Source organism: Sebastes umbrosus, chromosome 10 (assembly GCF_015220745.1).
Source record: "Sebastes umbrosus isolate fSebUmb1 chromosome 10, fSebUmb1.pri, whole genome shotgun sequence".
In the NCBI taxonomy this organism is placed as follows: Eukaryota; Metazoa; Chordata; class Actinopteri; order Perciformes; family Sebastidae; genus Sebastes; species Sebastes umbrosus.
This window is the reverse complement of record NC_051278.1, coordinates 27,944,655-27,963,489: the sequence shown is the minus strand read 5'-3', so window position 1 is coordinate 27,963,489 and position 18,835 is coordinate 27,944,655. Positions and strand designations below refer to the sequence as shown.

General features: G+C 41.4%; 1 protein-coding gene across 1 annotated transcript; it reads left to right on the top strand.

Annotated features, from left to right (window-relative positions):
• The first annotated feature begins 324 nt into the window (after positions 1-324).
• Positions 325-18,048, top strand: pcca (propionyl-CoA carboxylase subunit alpha). The gene is made up of 23 exons (XM_037781549.1): positions 325-472; positions 2,882-2,959; positions 3,523-3,570; positions 3,858-3,926; positions 4,180-4,293; positions 4,602-4,655; positions 5,324-5,455; positions 6,986-7,022; positions 7,630-7,708; positions 8,728-8,830; positions 9,063-9,157; positions 10,152-10,302; positions 10,398-10,541; positions 11,125-11,199; positions 11,407-11,475; positions 11,621-11,696; positions 11,782-11,995; positions 13,834-13,936; positions 14,065-14,163; positions 14,417-14,470; positions 15,267-15,407; positions 15,951-16,028; positions 16,235-18,048. Exons 1-23 carry the CDS (start codon positions 419-421, stop codon positions 16,301-16,303), a joined length of 2,136 nt encoding a protein of 711 aa, XP_037637477.1. The 5' UTR covers positions 325-418; the 3' UTR covers positions 16,304-18,048.
• The last annotated feature ends 787 nt before the right edge of the window (positions 18,049-18,835 follow it).

Genomic DNA, 18,835 nt, shown 5'->3' with positions numbered 1-18,835 from the left:
AAACCCTGTCTGACTAGTATGAAGAATGAGCTAAAACTGCTAAGTAAGTCTTTGTCGATTATGACTGACAAAAAAAAAGTCAAATAGTTATTTTTATTTGATGTATACAAATTAATTTCAGATGAGCAGTTTTTTTATTTTTTATTTTTTTTTGCTTTTTATGCTCAACCTATAGTTGTTTTTCTTACTGTTATGGTAATTGACAGTGCCTTGTTGTGTGTATATTTTTGATCGATTTAACGATTAAAAAAAAAAAAAAAAAATGTTATGTCATGTTTCCAAAAGCTTTTTAATAAAGTTGAGAGAGGAAAAAAAAAGGGTGAATGTAGTCGACGCCTCTCTCTCCACCAATCCGCTCTCTATAAAGCTGCTGCGTCATCACGTCAGTGTGCGTGGTTGTCTGTGAGAGTTTGTGAACATGGCGGCGCACGGGCTATCTCCATCAGTGAGCAGGCTGCTGTCAGCGGTGAAGGTGAGCTCAACACAGCGCGAGCTCAGGTGAACACGCCGTTCACTATCAGCACGCGACTGACATGGCAGTTGTCAGCATAGTCTGTTAGCATAGTGCTGCTAATGACCTGCTAATGACGAGGACAGGTGAGGACAGTCCTGGACGGTCTTCATGGGACAGACATAAAGACAATAATAAGACAGAGAAGCACACTGATAACACTGTGCAAAAGTTTGTTTCCTAAAGCTGGACAGGTAGATAAAGGTGTCAGGTGTTTCTTCAGTCATAAAGAGAGTATAAATCTCATGTGACTTTTAGAGGTTATATCATGCAGACCGGCTGAGCTCTAAACAGCTGTGTTAAACTATGTTCCGTTAGGAGGGTGTTGGACATTCACACTGTTATTTAATCCCGTTCAAACTAATGCAATCTCATTTTACTCGCTTTACCAACACATACACTATATAATAGTTGTTTTGACCGTCTCCTCTAAATGCTGACCGGGTCAGCCCAATAGGGATGGGGCCCCTGGTGGCCACTTGCTTGTGTACTTTGGTTAAACAGAAAAGGTAAACTGGTTCACACCTGATTCACACTCTAACACTGAGCCTGCAGGCTGAGGGAGGCATGAGTCTGTGTGTGTGTGTATGTTGTTTTTCTGCTTTCTAAATGAACAAGGATCTCCAGATGGTTTGAAAACTGCCTATTCAATTCAATTCAATTCAAATTTTATTGCAGACTCAAGATCCAGATAAAAACAACAACAGTATATTACATATAATACATTACAATACATGAAGCACTATAAAAAGTCATGATTAAAAGAGATTTAGAATATATAATTATATATTAATGCCTTACATATAAAGAACTATACCAATGCCTCCACAGCTGTGATTGGTACCATGTAGTGGTAAATCTGATGTTAGACAACCGCAAGAGGATGTCATTCTCACAGTGATTTAACTGGCATATAAATTTTGTACATGAGATTTCTTAAGAAAGTTTGAAAAGTATTTATGCCTGCAGACACAAACATTTCACTTGCACTACAACATCTTGGTCATATTCTCATTGCATCATTATATGCAACTTGAAGTCTCTGTAAACTTGCTTTTTTGTAGTTTGACCATAAATGGGCTGTATACTGTGGAGTACAATATGCTCTGAACAGAGACATCTTCACTCTATCCAAAAGCATACCAAACTGCCTATTGTTCTGTTGTTCTGTGCAGCACTTTGCTTCTGTTTGGATAAAGTCAGTAAATTCCTTGAGGCTTGTGCATCAGAGGACCTCACAGAAAACAAAACAAATCTCACTCTTTGTCACTCACAGTGAGCTGATCAGGTGTAGCTCCTGAATTAGTGTTTGCATCAAAGTTAGATGTTCTACCTCCTGTGAGGTACCTCCCACTCACCTGTGATTGACATACACTGATCAGCCATAACATTAAGACCACTGAGAGGTGAAGTGAATAACATTGATTATCTTGTTACAATGGCACCTGGCAGTGGGGGGGGGGGGATATATTAGATAGCAAGTGAACACTTTGAACTTTGACCTTTGTGTTGGAAGCAGAAAAAACGGGCAAGCGTAAGGATGTGATTGACTTTGACAAGGGCCAGATAGTGATGGCTAGATGACCGGGTCAGAGCATCTCCAGAACTGCAGCTCTTGTGGGATGTTCCCGGTCTGCAGTGGTCAGGACCTACCAAAAGTGATCCAAGGAAGGAAAATCTGTGAACCGGCGACAGGGTCAGACCCGAGGCTCATTAATGCAAGTGGGGAGCGAAGGCTGGCCCTTGTTGTCTGATCTAGTAGAAGAGCTACTGTAGCTCAAATTGATGAAAAAAAATTAACGTTGGTTCCAATAAAAAGGTGTCAAAACACACAGTGCATCGCAGTTTGTTAGACTAAAATGCCTCTGGACGCAATGAAATAAGAGTGCCACAGGGATGACGTATTTTTGTAGGCCAACCAAGAAGTTGGCATCGCACGGATTCCTTCGACAAAAAGCCAATAAGATTGTTTTTGGATTATTGCAGAAAATAAGCTCTGTGGCAAACAGCCAGATAATCTCCACAAATGAACCTCACTTTTATGATTTTTGCACCAGAAGTAAAAAACTAATGTTAGCACGGAATGAGGTCAACCAAAGACCCTTGACTGTCCAACGCATCATGTATAATTCTTCATTGAACCATTTTATTTAACCAGAAAAAACAATCTGATTGTACCATTTCCCAGCCTGAACCTGCTGAAAATAAAGGAAGATTTTCTTGCAGCATATTTTACTTTGTCATAGAAGTTAAAACACGAGTGGAGTTGATTAAATCCCAACGTATACCCCTTACCCTAAATGAATATTATAATGAATGAGATGAAATAACATAGTAGCCTAATATAATGTATCTGTATGTGTTTTGCAGTATGCCTCGTTCCGGACCAGATGCTGTGCCGTGCGCTGCAACGCTCACTATTCCACCGTCTACAGTCCCAGTGAAAAGGTAACCAAAACTAAATGTAACACAGTGTGAGGCAAGATGTGATTAGACATTGGTATAATCGGTTGTGACCTCTGAAATAAAAAGCCTTGTTCAGAAGTTAGGTGGTAGAGAAAGTCTTCTCATTGACCAGTAGGTGGAGTGATCCCTGTCTCCCAGGGATCTTGAGAGAGTTACCCATGTTACCCTTTTTTCGAGCACTGAAGTCGACCAATCCGATGCTCCTGGAACAGCTCCCCTCTTCATATTAAAACTGCTCAGACCGTAGAATCGTTTTAAGTCGCTGCTGAAGACTCACCTCTTCTCGTTGGCGTTTGATTAAGTTTATTTTCTGTTGTGCTGCTGCTCTTTTTACTGCTGTTATGTGCAGATTATGGTTATTGATTTTGCTCTGTTCATATTGTTGTTTGCTATGTATTCATTTTCATTACGTACACGTTCAGCACTTTGGTCAACTGCGGTCGTTTTTAAACGTCCTCTACAAATAGAGTTTGACTTGACTTGAAGAAAGTCCTTGTTGTGTCAATGACAAACGGTGCTAATCTGTGTGCCGTTTCTTTCCATAGACCTTTGATAAGATCCTCATTGCCAACAGAGGAGAGATTGCTTGCAGGGTAAGACTGGCCGACACAAAGTATATATGTGCTGTAAATGAGGTGTTGTTGCATTACTGTTGAACACATGAAGACATGTCGACCCCACAGCGCTCCAGATGGAGCTTAAAGAAGTCTCCATAGGGCAGAGCTGTTGTAGTCAAACCACAAACTTTGTTTTGATGTTTTATTCCCTGTTTTTTTGTTAAGAGCTACCAGTAGCTATCTATAATTCACTGCATTGTATTTGACATTGACTCTAGAGTGAAGCACGAGTGTTAATGTTAATGTGTGTGTTTTTCCATCAGGTGATCAAGACATGTCGTAAGATGGGCATCCAGACTGTAGCTGTCCACAGTGACGTAGACTCCAGTGCTGTGAGTCACCATCAGTCTTCATCAGTGTTTAAAATGAAGGTTGAATACCGGGTAGGGCTGTAGAGACGTCCAACTTAACGGAGTCCGGGTCAAGCCGAGACCAGAGGACTGTACTATGAAGCAGGATTTGTGTATATATATATATCGTAGACAGACAGTTGGAGTAGGTGGTAGCCGTGTTCTAAGTGTGTCTTCATGCAGTGTGTACCACTTTCTACTGCTGAGGTGACACTCTGGGTCTGCCCGTGTTTAGGTTCATGTAAAGATGGCTGATGAAGCGGTGTGTGTCGGCCCCGCCCCCACCAGTCAGAGCTACCTGAACATGGACGCCATCATGGATGCCGTCAGAACGACCGGAGCACAAGCTGTAAGCATTTACCCGGCTCTTATTTACACTATGTGACTGTGGGAGATGCACATCAAGACAACATGTAGGTTCTCTAAACAGTGAAGCATGTGTCTGCATGTCAGTACATAGAGCTGTGTCAAGAGGTTCACTTATTGTGCAGTTAGAATACACTGTCACAGTACCATTCATCCATCTGGTGAGATGTTGTTGGTGGTGCCTTTTTTCATGCATAGAATTCACCCTTGGTTATATAAACTCAAAGCTATATATTTGTGTTTAAAAGCCTTTGAAACGAATCAAAGTTTCCTGTTTCGTCCTCTGTAAAGGTTCATCCTGGGTATGGGTTTCTCTCTGAAAACAAAGTGTTTGCAAAGCGACTGGTGAGTAGTACGCAGACTCATTTTCTCTCAACACACACACACTTTACTACCATGAGTTCAAAATTCATTAGTGACAAACAAATGCCAAGGTGAGAATTGATCAATTTTTTTTGGGTTAGTTAAGGAATAAATTTGTTGCTGATTTATTCAAACAGTCTGTGCCCTATTTATGATTTACTTTGTCTCATTAAAAGCGATATTTTGTGTTAATGAATGATCAACAAATGTTTAATGAAAGTATTGAAAAAAAAAGCATGAATGCTGAAATACTAATGGAGTATAGATGTTTATTCTTGACCTTGGGATCAGTATGTGTGACAGCTCAAGGTCAACCATGAGATACAGTTGACAGCTTATTTTGTCACACATAACAGAAGTTATTTTACACCTCCAGTAAGGTTTCAACAGCACGTTGATTGTTATTGAATGCTAAAATAAAAATGTCTGCATTCATGTTAGAAGGAATAGTTCAGAATCTAGCTGTACTACACACAGCTTCTCATCTCTCTCTCAAAAGAAAGCAAATAAGTTTTAGTGGAGCTAGCCTAGCACTGGGGTGGGACTTCAGCTCTTTGTTCTGTCTGTGCTATTATTATTATTATTATTATTATTATTATTATTACATGTCTGACATGGTAACTTTCATGGTATTATTGTTTTGTTGCTAGGCAGCAGAGGACGTGGCGTTCATCGGCCCAGACACCCATGCTATCCAGGCAATGGGGGATAAAATTGAGAGCAAGCTGATCGCTAAGGCTGCTAACGTCAACACTATCCCAGGATATGATGGAGTGGTCAAGGTACGGGCACACATACAAGAGGAATGTTCCCTTTATGGGCCATTCTTCCCTAAAAATCACTATTATTGTTCATGGGCAGTAATAATACCAAACCTATGCTTTATTGTGTGTTTCAACAATAAGATGTTTTGTCATTGAACTCGTACACAAAACATTTTTCGTGATGGCGTGGTACGAGACCACTGAGGTCCATCAGCCTCAAGTCATCTTTACGTCCTGCTGGTGCACCAATGGGCTCATAACTGTCCCCTGAGGGCCGGAGGGAGAGACACACCCACTGAATCTTCGGATATTGAGAATCACTGGCCACAAATGGGGGCGCCAGCATTAGCGCTACGTTGCTAGTAGGATGCTACAGGTTTTGGCTAGCTTGCGCTCCATCATCTTCATAATTTTCAGAAGACTGCTCGTCTGTAGGTTGGTTATGATTTTTATAAGGCTTTACCATAATTTATTAGCCTTTCACACATGTTTGCACAGGATAATTATTAGCCTTTCACACAGGTTAACCGTGGTAATAAAACACGTATAATTCAAGTTAAGACAGGATTTCAACAGAGCTCTCCCGGTTTGCGAGCTACTCTGCCATTCGTCATTCGACGTCTACCATTCGTCAGACCGGACAGTCATGTCTGACAGATTTTGATTATTAAATGGAACATTTTGCATGTGATTACTCAAACGATGAAAGAATCTTTAGATGTTGTGAAGAGGACGACAACTTCACTGAGAATCAACTCAGAGGGTAGAGCAGGTCATCTGCCAATTGGAAGGTCGGTGGTTCAATCCCCGGCTGCTCCGGTCACATGTCGAAGTGTCCTTGAGCAAGACACTTAATCCCAAATTGCTCCCGAAGGTGTGTGTGAATGAGTATTTAGATCAGATCCTGATGGGCAGGCTGGCTCCTTGCATGGCAGCCTCTGACATCAGTGTATGAATGTGAATGGGTGAATGTTGACATGTAGTGTAAAGAGCTTTGAGTGGTTGGAAGACTAGAAAGGTATAGCTATATAAATGCAAATCCCTTTACCATTTACCACAAAGGGCAACACTCAAAAAGTTAAGAGTTCCTGTAAGTGTTTTTAAACGGTATGTTTTGGTTTTAACAGAGAAAAGGATGAACTACTTGGTTTGGTAAATGCATGTCTGGTTATCTTTCTCACCTCCGATAAAGCATAGCGCACAGTTGGTTCATTAAACTCTTCTATGGGAAACATCTGGGATTGTCCACATTGCAGTAGATGAGAGAGTTACTGTGTTTTCTAACTAATCCATTATCTAAGTCCAACTCCTCCAGTCCTCTTCCAGGTGGAGGTTTCAGTACTTCACCCACAAACAACACTGCACAATGACAGTTTAATCCAGAAACACAAGTGCTTCATATTTGAAACCATCAAAACACGTCTCGCTCACAGCATAGTGACAAACTAGTTCAAAGCATGGATGTGACAATTACTGCATAGTTGTAGTAATGCTTTGGTTCATCATCAGTAACCATAGTAACCATAAACCCTCTCTGCTTTCTGTCAGACTGTTGAGGAAGCTGTGAAGATCGCACAGGAAATTGGTAAGTCATCACTTCTCCCTTGTACCACACTTGTAAGGGACATTTGTGTCAAGGCAGTTTGTTGTTTTTCTGTAGCAGGATGATTGTTGGGATCTACTTCTTTGTTACAAATGAAAAGTTTGGTTTCTTTTATACTGTTTTTGTGTGTCTTCTGAAACATTGTAAAATTTAAAGGGTCAAAAATATACATCCAGCACAGCTAATTTGGTTGCATGTCCCTTAGCTCTTTTCACCTCAATCAATGGCTTTTACTATCCATTACGCTTCTGGCAGAGTTCAGGTTGGATCTTTGACCTCTTGGCAGAAATAGTTTTGTTTCTTAGTCAAATCCATATTTGACTTTTCAGGGCAGCCCATTCCAAAAGCTCAATTTTAGCTTGATATAGACATCCCAAAACCACTTTGGATGTTTGTTTGGGGCCATTGTCCTATTAGAACACCCAGTCGCATCCAAGATTTAATTTTCTAGCTGATGGTTTGATGTTGTCCTGAAACATTCTGAGGTAATCTACCTTCTTCATTATTCTGTCCACTTGATGCACCAGCTCCACCTTTTCTCCTCCAAGTATACCTATTGGTGTTGCTTTATCTTTGTTGTTGTTGCTAGGCTACCCAGTGATGATCAAAGCATCTGCAGGAGGAGGAGGGAAAGGGATGAGGATATCTTGGAATGATGAAGAGACAAGGTATCGTATCCTCATCTAACGTCTACTTTTTTTTTTTTTTTTTTTTTTAAACTTTAGTCATGAAAGCTATCAGACATCACTGCTTAAATAAACTGTTTGTGCTACGTAAATGCTTTAAACTGCTAAACCTCAGATACTACTGTAAATAGTGGCACCCCTCCTACGGCTTATTTTTGACTTTAACTGTCTGAAATGCTTCTAAATCAACAACTTCAGTTTACTGTCCTTAAACTACTTCTACAGTTACTACTTTGGTTTGATAATCTGCTGCTTCGCTGTCTACTCCTACTCCCAAGACCTCAGCTACTTTTTATACCTCCGCGACAACGTAGAGCTCCGCATGTCCTTCCGTTCGTTCGTGTGTCACACTTTCGTTTCCAGAGCAGAAACTATTTAACTTAGGAACTTCTAATTTGGTATGATGGTTGACAGTGTGGTCTAGCTGAGCCTTTTGGGGGTTAGTCCAGGGTGCCCAAAAGCTTTTTTCATCAGAGAACAGCTTATGCTACAATCCAGCGCTCTATGAATATTTCTATGCATGTATATATGCTTGGGGAGATCTTGAATCATCTACAGCTAATGACTTGGCACCGTGTTGGATTCATCACATACTTGGAATAAACAGACTTGGATGGCGAGTTCCCAAATCATGTACAATTAATGAAATATCAGACACTGTCATCCGGGGCACCGTGGACACACGGTCCAGGTGTTGCAATGCAAGCAAGTAATGAAGTGGTTAAAACCTGGAGAGCATCAACAAGGCAGATCATATTTGTCTTCTACTGACTTTATCCTGAGGAAGGTGAGCTAATAACAAGCTAGATTGTGCTCAATAGACTAATTCCATTAGTTCCAAAAGGGAAAAAGCTTTGGCTCTACTACCATGTTACCATGCTCACTTTTGTCTTGTCTTTCTGTTATCATTAGACATCTTGTTTCTATGGCTACTTTATACCACTACTACAGTCCACTGGAGAGACTGATGTTTGTATTTGCCGCCTTCATGTCTGTCCCAGGGAAGGTTTCCGGTTCTCGTCCCAGGAGGCAGCGTCCAGCTTTGGAGACGACAGGCTGCTCATTGAGAAGTTTATAGACAACCCCAGACACATTGAGATACAGGTAGGACACACGTGGACAAAGAGGTTTGATATCTTTTAATACTGTGAGTGTGATCAGGACACGTAGTTTTAATTACTGCACTTCATCGACATGAATGTCAATAATGAACATTAGCTGTTTTTAAAAAAAAAAAAAACGATCTAGCTATTGTGACAAAAAAAAGTCCAAAGATAAAAATGACTAAATAAATTCCTTCACCAGAGAGAACCATTGAAACCTGTGTGTGTTGTAGGTGCTGGCTGATCAACATGGTAATGCTCTGTGGCTGAATGAGAGGGAATGCTCCATCCAGAGGAGGAACCAGAAGGTGGTGGAAGAAGCTCCCAGGTTAGTGACAAACTCCCTCTGCTCTTTGGATTGTTTATGGCTCCGTGCCGGTGACAGCCCTGGTCGGAGGCATTATGTTCTCAGGTTGTCCGTCCGTCCGTCCCATTCTTGTGAACGTCGTATCTCAGGAACGCCAGGAGGGAACTGATTTGATTTTGATGGTCAAAGTCACTGTGACCTCACAAAACACATTTTTGGCCATAACTCAGGAATTCCTTTGTTAATTATGACAATTTTACACAAAAACACAACCAATTCCCCCAAATACAGTATCTATCTATCAAATGTTTAACAGGAAAATGAAATGATGAAGTGTTGACATTTTGGACAGACATGGATGTAAACTGACACTTGACTGGTCGGCGGAGGCAAAAAACCATGAGGCGCAACTTCTATTTTTTTTATTTTTAAATCAACATGGGTGAAAGCAACCAACTTGGTTTTCGCACAAGAAGGTACGAAAAGCAGCTCTTCAGCAGCGTAGTTACATCAGACATTTTAGATTTTGGTGGTCAAAGGTCAAGGTCACTGTGACCTACTGTACATACAGTAAGCATACAACTGACGTTAAATTGACAGCCGGTATATGTAATCACACATGATCAGTTTGTCTCAAAGGGATGTCTGTGAATATGATTGGGTAGTAATTTAAACCGGTTTACAAAGTGACTTTGTGTCATCAAATTTATGTACATATTCTTTGAACCTTTAGCGAGCCACTCAGAAACGGGTAGCGAGCTCGCGAGCTACTTGTCGGAGACCCCTGATGTAGACAATAGGAAATGCCTAAAATCACTTAATTTAACCTCCTTACAGTAGGTGCCTCGCCAGCATTCTTCAATACATGTATGTGGTGATTGGTTTTTGAAAAAAGTGTATTATTAATATTTGTATGTATCTAAAAAAAGCTAGGTCGTTGAATAAACAAACAAACTGTGGAACTTGTTTCTATTAGAACTGAGGTGAGTCTGAGTGTCTGGTGTGTCCTCTGCAGTACTTTCCTGGACCCAGTGACACGGAAGGCGATGGGTGAGCAGGCAGTGCAGCTGGCCAAGGCTGTGCAGTACTCCTCTGCCGGCACCGTGGAGTTCCTGGTGGATTCTAAGAAGAACTTCTACTTCCTGGAGATGAACACACGACTACAGGTCAGTGTAGGGCTGTGTGTGTGGGTGTAGACCTAGTTCACACTACTAGTTTGCTTGCAGAAACTCTATCTTCTATGTTTAACCTTTGACCCCAGGTGGAGCATCCAATTACAGAGTGTATTACTGGTCTGGACCTGGTGGAGCAGATGATCAGGGTTGCCAAGGGTTACCAACTGCAGCACAAACAGGAAGACATCCCAATAAACGGCTGGGCCATTGAGAGTCGCGTCTACGCTGAGGTCTGTGTGAGCTGTGATCACTGTGGTGTCGGCTGACATCTTGCTAACACTTTCTACGATGCCCATGTCCATAATGGAATTATAAGCATACTTATAATGCATTACAAGCTGTTTTATAGCAACGTATAATCATAGTTATAAACACTCAATGCTGTTTAACAATAACCATATAACATTATAAAGCATTTTATAATGATTTATAAGGTCAAGTGTCATAATACCTCACTCTCCCAATGACCGCTTAGAGTAACTTATAATCACATTATAACAGTGATTATAATGCACCATAAAAATATTCTTCTATTACAATTTGGGGAATTATAATACACTATGATACTTGCAAAAAAAATGGTTATTACTATAATTATACAGTGCTATAAGTGGAGTATAATGCATAACAAGTCTGGACATGGTTGCAATCTCTGTATGGCTCTATGTGATGCTATTAAAGCGGTTTTATAAACAGAGAACAGTGTGTTAGTTTAGTTCTGACCTGTGTTGAGCTCTGAAGGTAATAACCACTTTATGGAGGGTGAAACCTGAAGCTTCAGTGTGTCTGTTTCTCTGTTGTTTATTCTGTTAGGATCCTTACAAGTCTTTTGGTCTTCCCTCCATCGGACGGCTGTCTCAATACCAAGAGCCACTCAACCTCAGCAAAGTAAGTGTGCGTGCGTGTGTGACAAGGAGTCCTTAAAGCTTCAATAGGTGTGTACCGCTCCCACAACCTACTTAACAGATTGGAGCAGCCACAGAGAGCATTCAGCCCTCTCTCAGATATTGTAGGTTATTCTCCACACACTGAGTGACTGGTTAAGTGTCCTGCCCGTATTCTGAACATTTCCTGGTCTGCTCCTCACTCTGTCAGGTCCGTGTAGACAGCGGCATCCAGGAGGGAAGTGACATCAGCATCTACTATGATCCCATGATCTCTAAGGTCAGTGATGGATTGACTATATAATGCTTTTGTAAATAGTGTGTTTCTTATTTTTAGTAACAGATGGTCAAAACAAGAAACTAGATTACAAAATTCCACAAGGGTTTGTGGTTCTGCAATCATGTCCTCTGGTATATATTTGTAGTTGGTTACCTACGGAGCTACACGAGCTGAAGCCCTCGCCAGGATGGAAGAAGCTCTGGATAACTATGTTATCAGAGGTAAACATGTCAGCTAAGACACTTTTTAAATGAGACAAGAGCTTATTTTTCTTTCTGTAATGAAGTTTGGTAATCTCCTCTCCAGGTGTGACCCACAACATTCCCCTCCTGCGGGAAATCATCACCCACCCCCGATTTATCTCTGGTGACATCAGCACCAACTTCCTGCCAGAGGTTTACCCCGACGGCTTTAAGGGTCACCAGCTGAACGTAGACACACGCAGGGAGCTGCTGGCCTCTGCAGCAGCCCTCTACATCACTGCTCAGCTCCGTTCACAGAGGGTCCTGGGTGACCTGAGGTGAGCTTCATGTTCTGGGGGGCTACAAGGGCCTAGTTTGCAACACACTGTCCCCGCCGTCAATGAACCATTTCCTGAAAATGCAGTGTATTCATAAAGCCTCACCAAATGATCAACATAGTGGAAGCTAATAAAAAGCTGACTTATCGTTGAGCATATAGGCTGACATGGTGCCTGCTACTGCTGCAGGGCTCTACACTTTTTTTAGGGGCATTTAAGTAAATAAAATTAGGCTCACAGTAATATATTTTGTGCCACCAAGATGGCGATGGCCAAAATGCAGAAATTGAGACTTCAAAATGGCAGGCCACAAACCGATGGGTGACGTCACGGTGACTACGTCCACTTATACACAGTCTGTAGGGTGAGAGGACAGAAACAGGTTTTGGTGGCAGCCTAATTAATGTTCACAACCTGTAGTTATAACATGAAAATGAAATAAGATGGAACCAAAGATGCTCGGTATACGTGGTAAAATGAATGCTCATAGTAGCAGAAGATCTGAAATGTTGATTAAAAGTGTCTGGCACATAGAAATAACAGTAGCCTGTTGACTTTGACTCACCTCATTTTTCACAAGTAACTTTTCTCCAAATACTGGAGATCCTGATTCACAACTATTAAGCTTATAACCTTAAATTTTACTATATGATATGAATGAAAGGTTAACTGAGAGAATGCGACAACCGTTACTGATGCGACGTGATCAGCTAGATCCTTTTAGAAGACGTGTCGCTCGCTTTGTGTTGTGGGAACCAGAAAAGCCCTAGCTGTAATTGTACAGTACTGTTACAGAGCGGAGCTTCTTTGTACCGACACTGACTGCAGAGCCAGCCAATCAAGTTGCTCAATTAATGTTAATTAGCGACACCTAATATGAACTGCTGCCTGCAACGTTTGTCATTTTAACAGGTGAAAGTGATGGCCAGGGTTAGGGTTAGGTTAGTGAGAGATATCTTGATGACTTTCCCCCCGCTTCGTCCATCGACTGGGCGGTTCTCCATTCCTATATTACCCATACTGAATTGTTTGTACAGGTCCAATAAATACAGGATTTTAAAGTTCAGACTTTAGGCTTTGAGGTTCCTCTTTCCTATAGGTTAAGGTCAGGGTTAAGGTAGGATCAGGTTTGGTAGGATAGATAGATTGTCCTTATATTAATATTATTATTATGACCCCATGCTCCTTGTAGTCGAATAGTTAGGGTAAGGTTAAGACCGCTCTAAGGATAGAGATGGTTAGGTTTAGGCATTAAAATGAAATGGTTAGGTTTAGGATAGTCCTTTCGGATAGGTGTAAGGTAAGACTGTCTACTTACAGGGTCCTACTCTGGCATTTTAATGGGTTAGTGTTAGGTATAGTGTCTAGAACACTGACCTTTGCTAAAGAGAAAGGAGAGATAAAAACATTGATAACAGATTCTTTTGCGTGCGAGCTTAGAAAATCTGTGTATCTTGGCAGTCCAAGGTTCAGAACCCAGAGTCCCTCTCACTGGTGTGCCCAAATACATTTATACATTCACACACTCTATAATGCTGGCACTGTAGAGCTGCCCCGTGCTGGCAGTAGTTGACCGTTATCAGGTGTTAGTCAGCAGCTGGTGAGATCAAGATGTCTAACTGGCTGTTTGTCCTCACAAATCAGTAGTTAGTGCACTTTCTCCTCATATCTACTGATTTATTATGTCTTTTGAGATCGTCAAAATTTCTCCTGCAGTTGTGGAAGATGGTGGAGCACTTTGTCCAGATTTCTAGAAACTAGAAGCTTGTGGTAACATAGTCAAGTACAAAGTAATTTAGGTGGCACGGTTGAAAAGAGTCATTGTGTGTGTGTTGCAGGGTGTCTTCCTCTCCTGTGGACTGTAGTCACTGGGAGCTGTGTGTGGAGCTGGAGGAGGGAAGTCATTCTGTGGAGGTTACCAAATCAGGAAATGTGTTTACTGTGAGTATTTAATGTGCATCCATAAACATGTATCAATCTACTGGAAACATAAGAAAAGAATCATTAAAGCTAATTCATGTATGTGGACAGTTGATTAAAATATTATACATCTGTGTTTGTCGCTGCAGGTGGAGGTGGATGGAGGACAGGTGGAGGTCAGTGGACAGTGGAACCTGGCCTCCCCGCTGCTACCACTCACTATCAACAGCACACCCAGGATGCTACAGGTAACACACACACACACACACACACACACAGGTTGTTAAATTATATAATTATATCATATCTGTTCTACCTCACACTAAGCACACCACTAAAAAAACATTTAAAGAAAAAGACACCAGTGGGGACTACACAATAGGGCTGTCAACCAATATTCTAAATTTGAATATATATTTGAAGGGTAAAACATATATGCACTGATCAGCCATAACATTAAGACCACTGATAGGTGAAGTGAATAACATTCTTTTGTTTTAGTGTCTGTCCAGAGATGCTTCAGGAAAGATTGTCCTGCAGTACCTGGGCACATCGGTAAGATTGCATGTCTACATGGGATTGTAATGATATAATCACACCTTATCACTGCTGTGTCTAGTCCTCGTGCTATCTATAGTAGTAGTAGTAGTAGTAGTAGTAGTGGTAGTGTAGTGTTACCTCCCACACTCTCACACAGAGAAGAAACATGCTCATTTTGACCTTAAAGTAGGTCATTGGATGGCATAAGTCGAACAGGGATCGTCAGCCATGAAGAGAGTTTACATTTCCACCAGCTATCATGTCTGCTATATTAAGATAACGTTGCTTGTTCATTAAATGTGTCATTTAATAATTCCATAAAGTGATTCTAAACTGATTTGTAAAATTATTTTAAAATAGTACTTATAAATAGTATTTTTTTAAATACAAATTTCCATTTTCTTTGTTTTTTTTTTTCATTTACAGTCAGTGAATATTAGATATCAGCCATCAAGCAGTGGGAAATATGGCCTCCCAGCAGCCAAATATATGTGCTTCAATTGCTTGTAAATTTGAATGATGGACAATTAAAGCAAAACCTTAAAAAACATGCACAAATTCTCCAAGAGATCCATGGTTGTACTTTTATGTAAAAACTGAATTTCAAAATAATTCTTCAACACCCCAACCGAATCTCAATGTGGTTCCCTGTATACTGAATATTGTATATGGAAAGAATGACGATAAATTCTACCTTGTACTTGCCAAGACCTGTAAACACACTGTGCTGTTTGGTCTTTATTTTATCCGATCATATTGTAGTACAAGACACCTCTTTCCCGTGTTTCTCATATTGTGTATTTTTGTGTAGTTTAAGGTTCGTGTTCTGTCCAAGTTGGCTGCAGAGCTCAACTCCTACATGCCAGAAAAAGTTCCAGAAGACACCAGTAGCATCCTGCGTTCACCGATGCCAGGCACAGTGGTGGCTGTGTCCGTCAAGCCTGGAGATACGGTAACCCAGACAACATCTACAGCCATTCTTAATCTTTATTCACTGACTTCGATGTTACAGGACAGACTCAACGGACTGACTGTACTATAAAGCCATACTATGTAACCTCTGGTCTGGGTCCGTTTGGTCCGGGCCCCTTAGTTCAAATGAAAGGAAATCTTGACGCTGCAGCATACAGTGATATTTCAGATTCATATTTCCTCAACAGCTCCATAATGATAATTAAATGGTTTTCCCAGTTTGGGAACCTTGGAACACTGACTGCAAGCCAGACCTTATCACCCAACATCAGTATTTGACCTCATTAAGGCTGTATTCACACCAAATAGGGCATTGCAGTGAAAACAGCAGTCTTCCCATTCATTTGAATGTTCACATATGGGTGCCATGTCAGGTGTCCACCTGCTTCTATGTAGTGCATGTGCTGCAATACATACCTGTGGTCATCGCCCTCTTGGTCAGCCCAACCTCTAGTTGAGTGAGCAGTGGTTGTTTGTAGTGTAGCGGCCATGATGAGCGTTTTCACTTATGTTTTACTTGTAGGTTGCAGAGGGTCAGGAGATCTGTGTGATTGAAGCCATGAAGATGCAGAACAGTTTGACTGCTGTCAAGCAAGCAAAGGTAACAATATGAAACACAACAGTTATTGTCATCAGTGACTAGTATTACCTAGTTAATAGATTATAATGGGTGTGTACGTTAATAGATTATAATGGGTGTGCTACCTAGTTAATAGATTTTAATGGGTGTGTACGTTAATAGATTATAATGGGTGTGCTACCTAGTTAATAGATTTTAATGGGTGTGTGTGTTCTCCTGCCCTCCAGGTTAAGAGTGTCCACTGTAAACCAGGGGAGACGGTGGGAGAGGGAGACCTCCTGGTAGAGCTTGAATAAAACACAACCTTTGACCTTTGATGTGAGACATCAGCACCAGGATGACCTTTACTCCCCTCTGAAGATCCACCTCGGTAAACAGACTGGACAATAACAGATGCTTGATTAGTCTTGCCAGTGGTCCGTCTCCAGAGTGGTCCCAACCTGACAGTGACTCAGAGCTCAGCTGTATCAGCAGTGTTTCTGTCTTCTCCACGTCAGACTCATTCATGTTGTTTGATTAGATGCAGTCTAGGAAAAAAAACCTCTTGTAAATCTCTCCGTCATGCTTATGTTTTGTGTGTTTTCTAAACTGTTTTTGTTACTTTCAGCTCATTTCACCTATTTTCGCATTTGACCCCTATGCTGTCTTGCCTACAGAGGTTTTGGGATATCGCCATAGGAGATGTCTGCTGCCGCTCCAATACAATGGACACGGTCCTTTGGTTTTATTAGCTGCTGATGAATTTTTCCAATGGAATTTTTCTGTGATTTGAGCAGCAAAAAGAAAGTTCCATTCACCTTCATTGTTTTGGAGTGGAGGCAGAGATGGATATCTCATACCAGAGCTGTGGGCATAGCTCCATACAGACAAACACTTTTCCTACCTTGAGTGGTAATTTGGTTGAACTGACATGTTAAAAGACACTCTATAATGCAACCAATAAAGTGCACCTTCTTTTCAACATACAGTAACTGTGACTGAACTGCTGTCTGGCAACATCAGAGTACAGAAACCTAACCGGGAGACAGTCTGGTAGCATTGGTATGCTGTTAGTCTCCTAATCATTGTGTTGGCCAGCCTGCTCATGATGGGATGCGGTTGCCTCTTTGCCTTTGCTTGGTTCTGAGTTCTCGTTCCCTGTGGTCCGGTTACATGGAAGCTCCTTTAAGACACTTACCTAGCCATGCCCTGCAGTTCACCTCTAAAACACCTGCTGCCATGGATTTACTGAGAGTCTGATCCCAGCGTGTCTCTGACAGAACCCAAGGTTACCATATTGTAACCCTAGTTCTATAAGCACAAGTGGAGCCCTCTATTGGACTCTATGGGTAATACTCCAATCACAAGCATGCATTTGCTCACTGAAAATTTGGATAAATGTAGCCGGCCAATCAGGATGTGCGTACCTGTTTTCACGTTCACATTAAGACTTTTTACGTTGATCAGTGTAAAAAAAAAAAGCCAAATAAAATCCAATCTAACCTTTTTTTTTTAATAAGAATCAATCACAAAAAGTGTGCAAGATTATCTGGGCCTGTGCTGAGTTGAGGTGTGCATAATATGAAGCATATAGGAAATAAAGACTCACTACAAGTTCTTTTAAGCTGCTTCCCACCTCAAAAAAAGTATTTGTAGCTTTCTCAACACTGATGTCTCTCTGTGACTCCAACATAGCTTCAGTGAGGACACACACATGCACACCGTCACTCCGCTGTGTCCCCCGGGAGGCACGACGGCACCATCACCCCAAATCTGTGGAACATTTTACTTCAAAAGCACAAACTTACTTTAATTAGTTTAATACAGTAAAACAACCAACATTCCAAGTTCCATCTGTGTTTGTGTCTCCTTGTGATCTTCAAAAATACCACACAAAGCAAACTGACAAGTCTGCATGAACACTCAGTAGATAAAGCTAGGGATCCCCCCTCACACCTCCTTTGCTGCTGGCTTCCACCCTGTTTGGCTTTGTTGTATTTAGTTTGTCTTTGTGTTAATTTCCCTTTTAGTTGCATAAAATAAACTTATTTTTAGTTTCAAATCATGTGTGGTCTCCCCTCCTTTGTCCAGCCATGAGCTGGACAACAATACCAAATCATCTGCACAGTGGCTTCAAACTCTCTCACTCGTTCAGTGTCGTTGATATACCAATGTTGTATGTGAGGATACATTAAATCCCAGACAATGATTAAATATTGACACACTGCTGTTATGACTGATATTTTGGTCAATAAATCTTACATTATCGAAAACTGATATGATGCTTGAATAAATAGCTAGCCTGTGTTCACTAGCCTGTGTTCACTAGCCTGTGTTCCACTGATCCACTAGCCTGTGTTCCACTAGCCTGTGTTCCACTAGTCCACTAGCCTGTGTTCACTAGCCTGTGTTCCACTGATCCACTAGCCTGTGTTCCACTAGTCCACTAGCCTGTGTTCCACTAGTCCACTAGCCTGTGTTCCACTAGCCTGTGTTCACTAGCCTGTGTTCCACTAGTCCACTAGCCTGTGTTTCACTAGCCTGTGTTCACTAGCCTGTGTTCCACTGATCCACTAGCCTGTGTTCCACTAGCCTGTGTTCACTAGCCTGTGTTCCACTAGTCCACTAGCCTGTGTTTCACTAGCCTGTGTTCACTAGCCTGTGTTCCACTGATCCACTAGCCTGTGTTCCACTAGCCTGTGTTCCACTAGTCCACTAGCCTGTGTTCCACTAGCCTGTGTTCAATAGCCTGTGTTTCACTAGCCTGTGTTCCACTAGCCTGTGTTCCACTAGCCTGTGTTTCATTAACCTGTGTTCCACTAGCCTTTGTTCCACTAGCCTGTTTCACT

Excerpts from the sequence above, each read along its gene's own strand:
- pcca (XM_037781549.1), top strand. The coding sequence starts at position 419 with ATGGCGGCGCACGGGCTATCTCCATCAGTGAGCAGGCTGCTGTCAGCG. Across the intron at positions 3,927-4,179 it reads GTGACGTAGACTCCAGTGCT|GTTCATGTAAAGATGGCTGA; the intron begins GTGAGTCACCAT and ends GCCCGTGTTTAG. Across the intron at positions 10,303-10,397 it reads AGATGAACACACGACTACAG|GTGGAGCATCCAATTACAGA; the intron begins GTCAGTGTAGGG and ends CTTTGACCCCAG.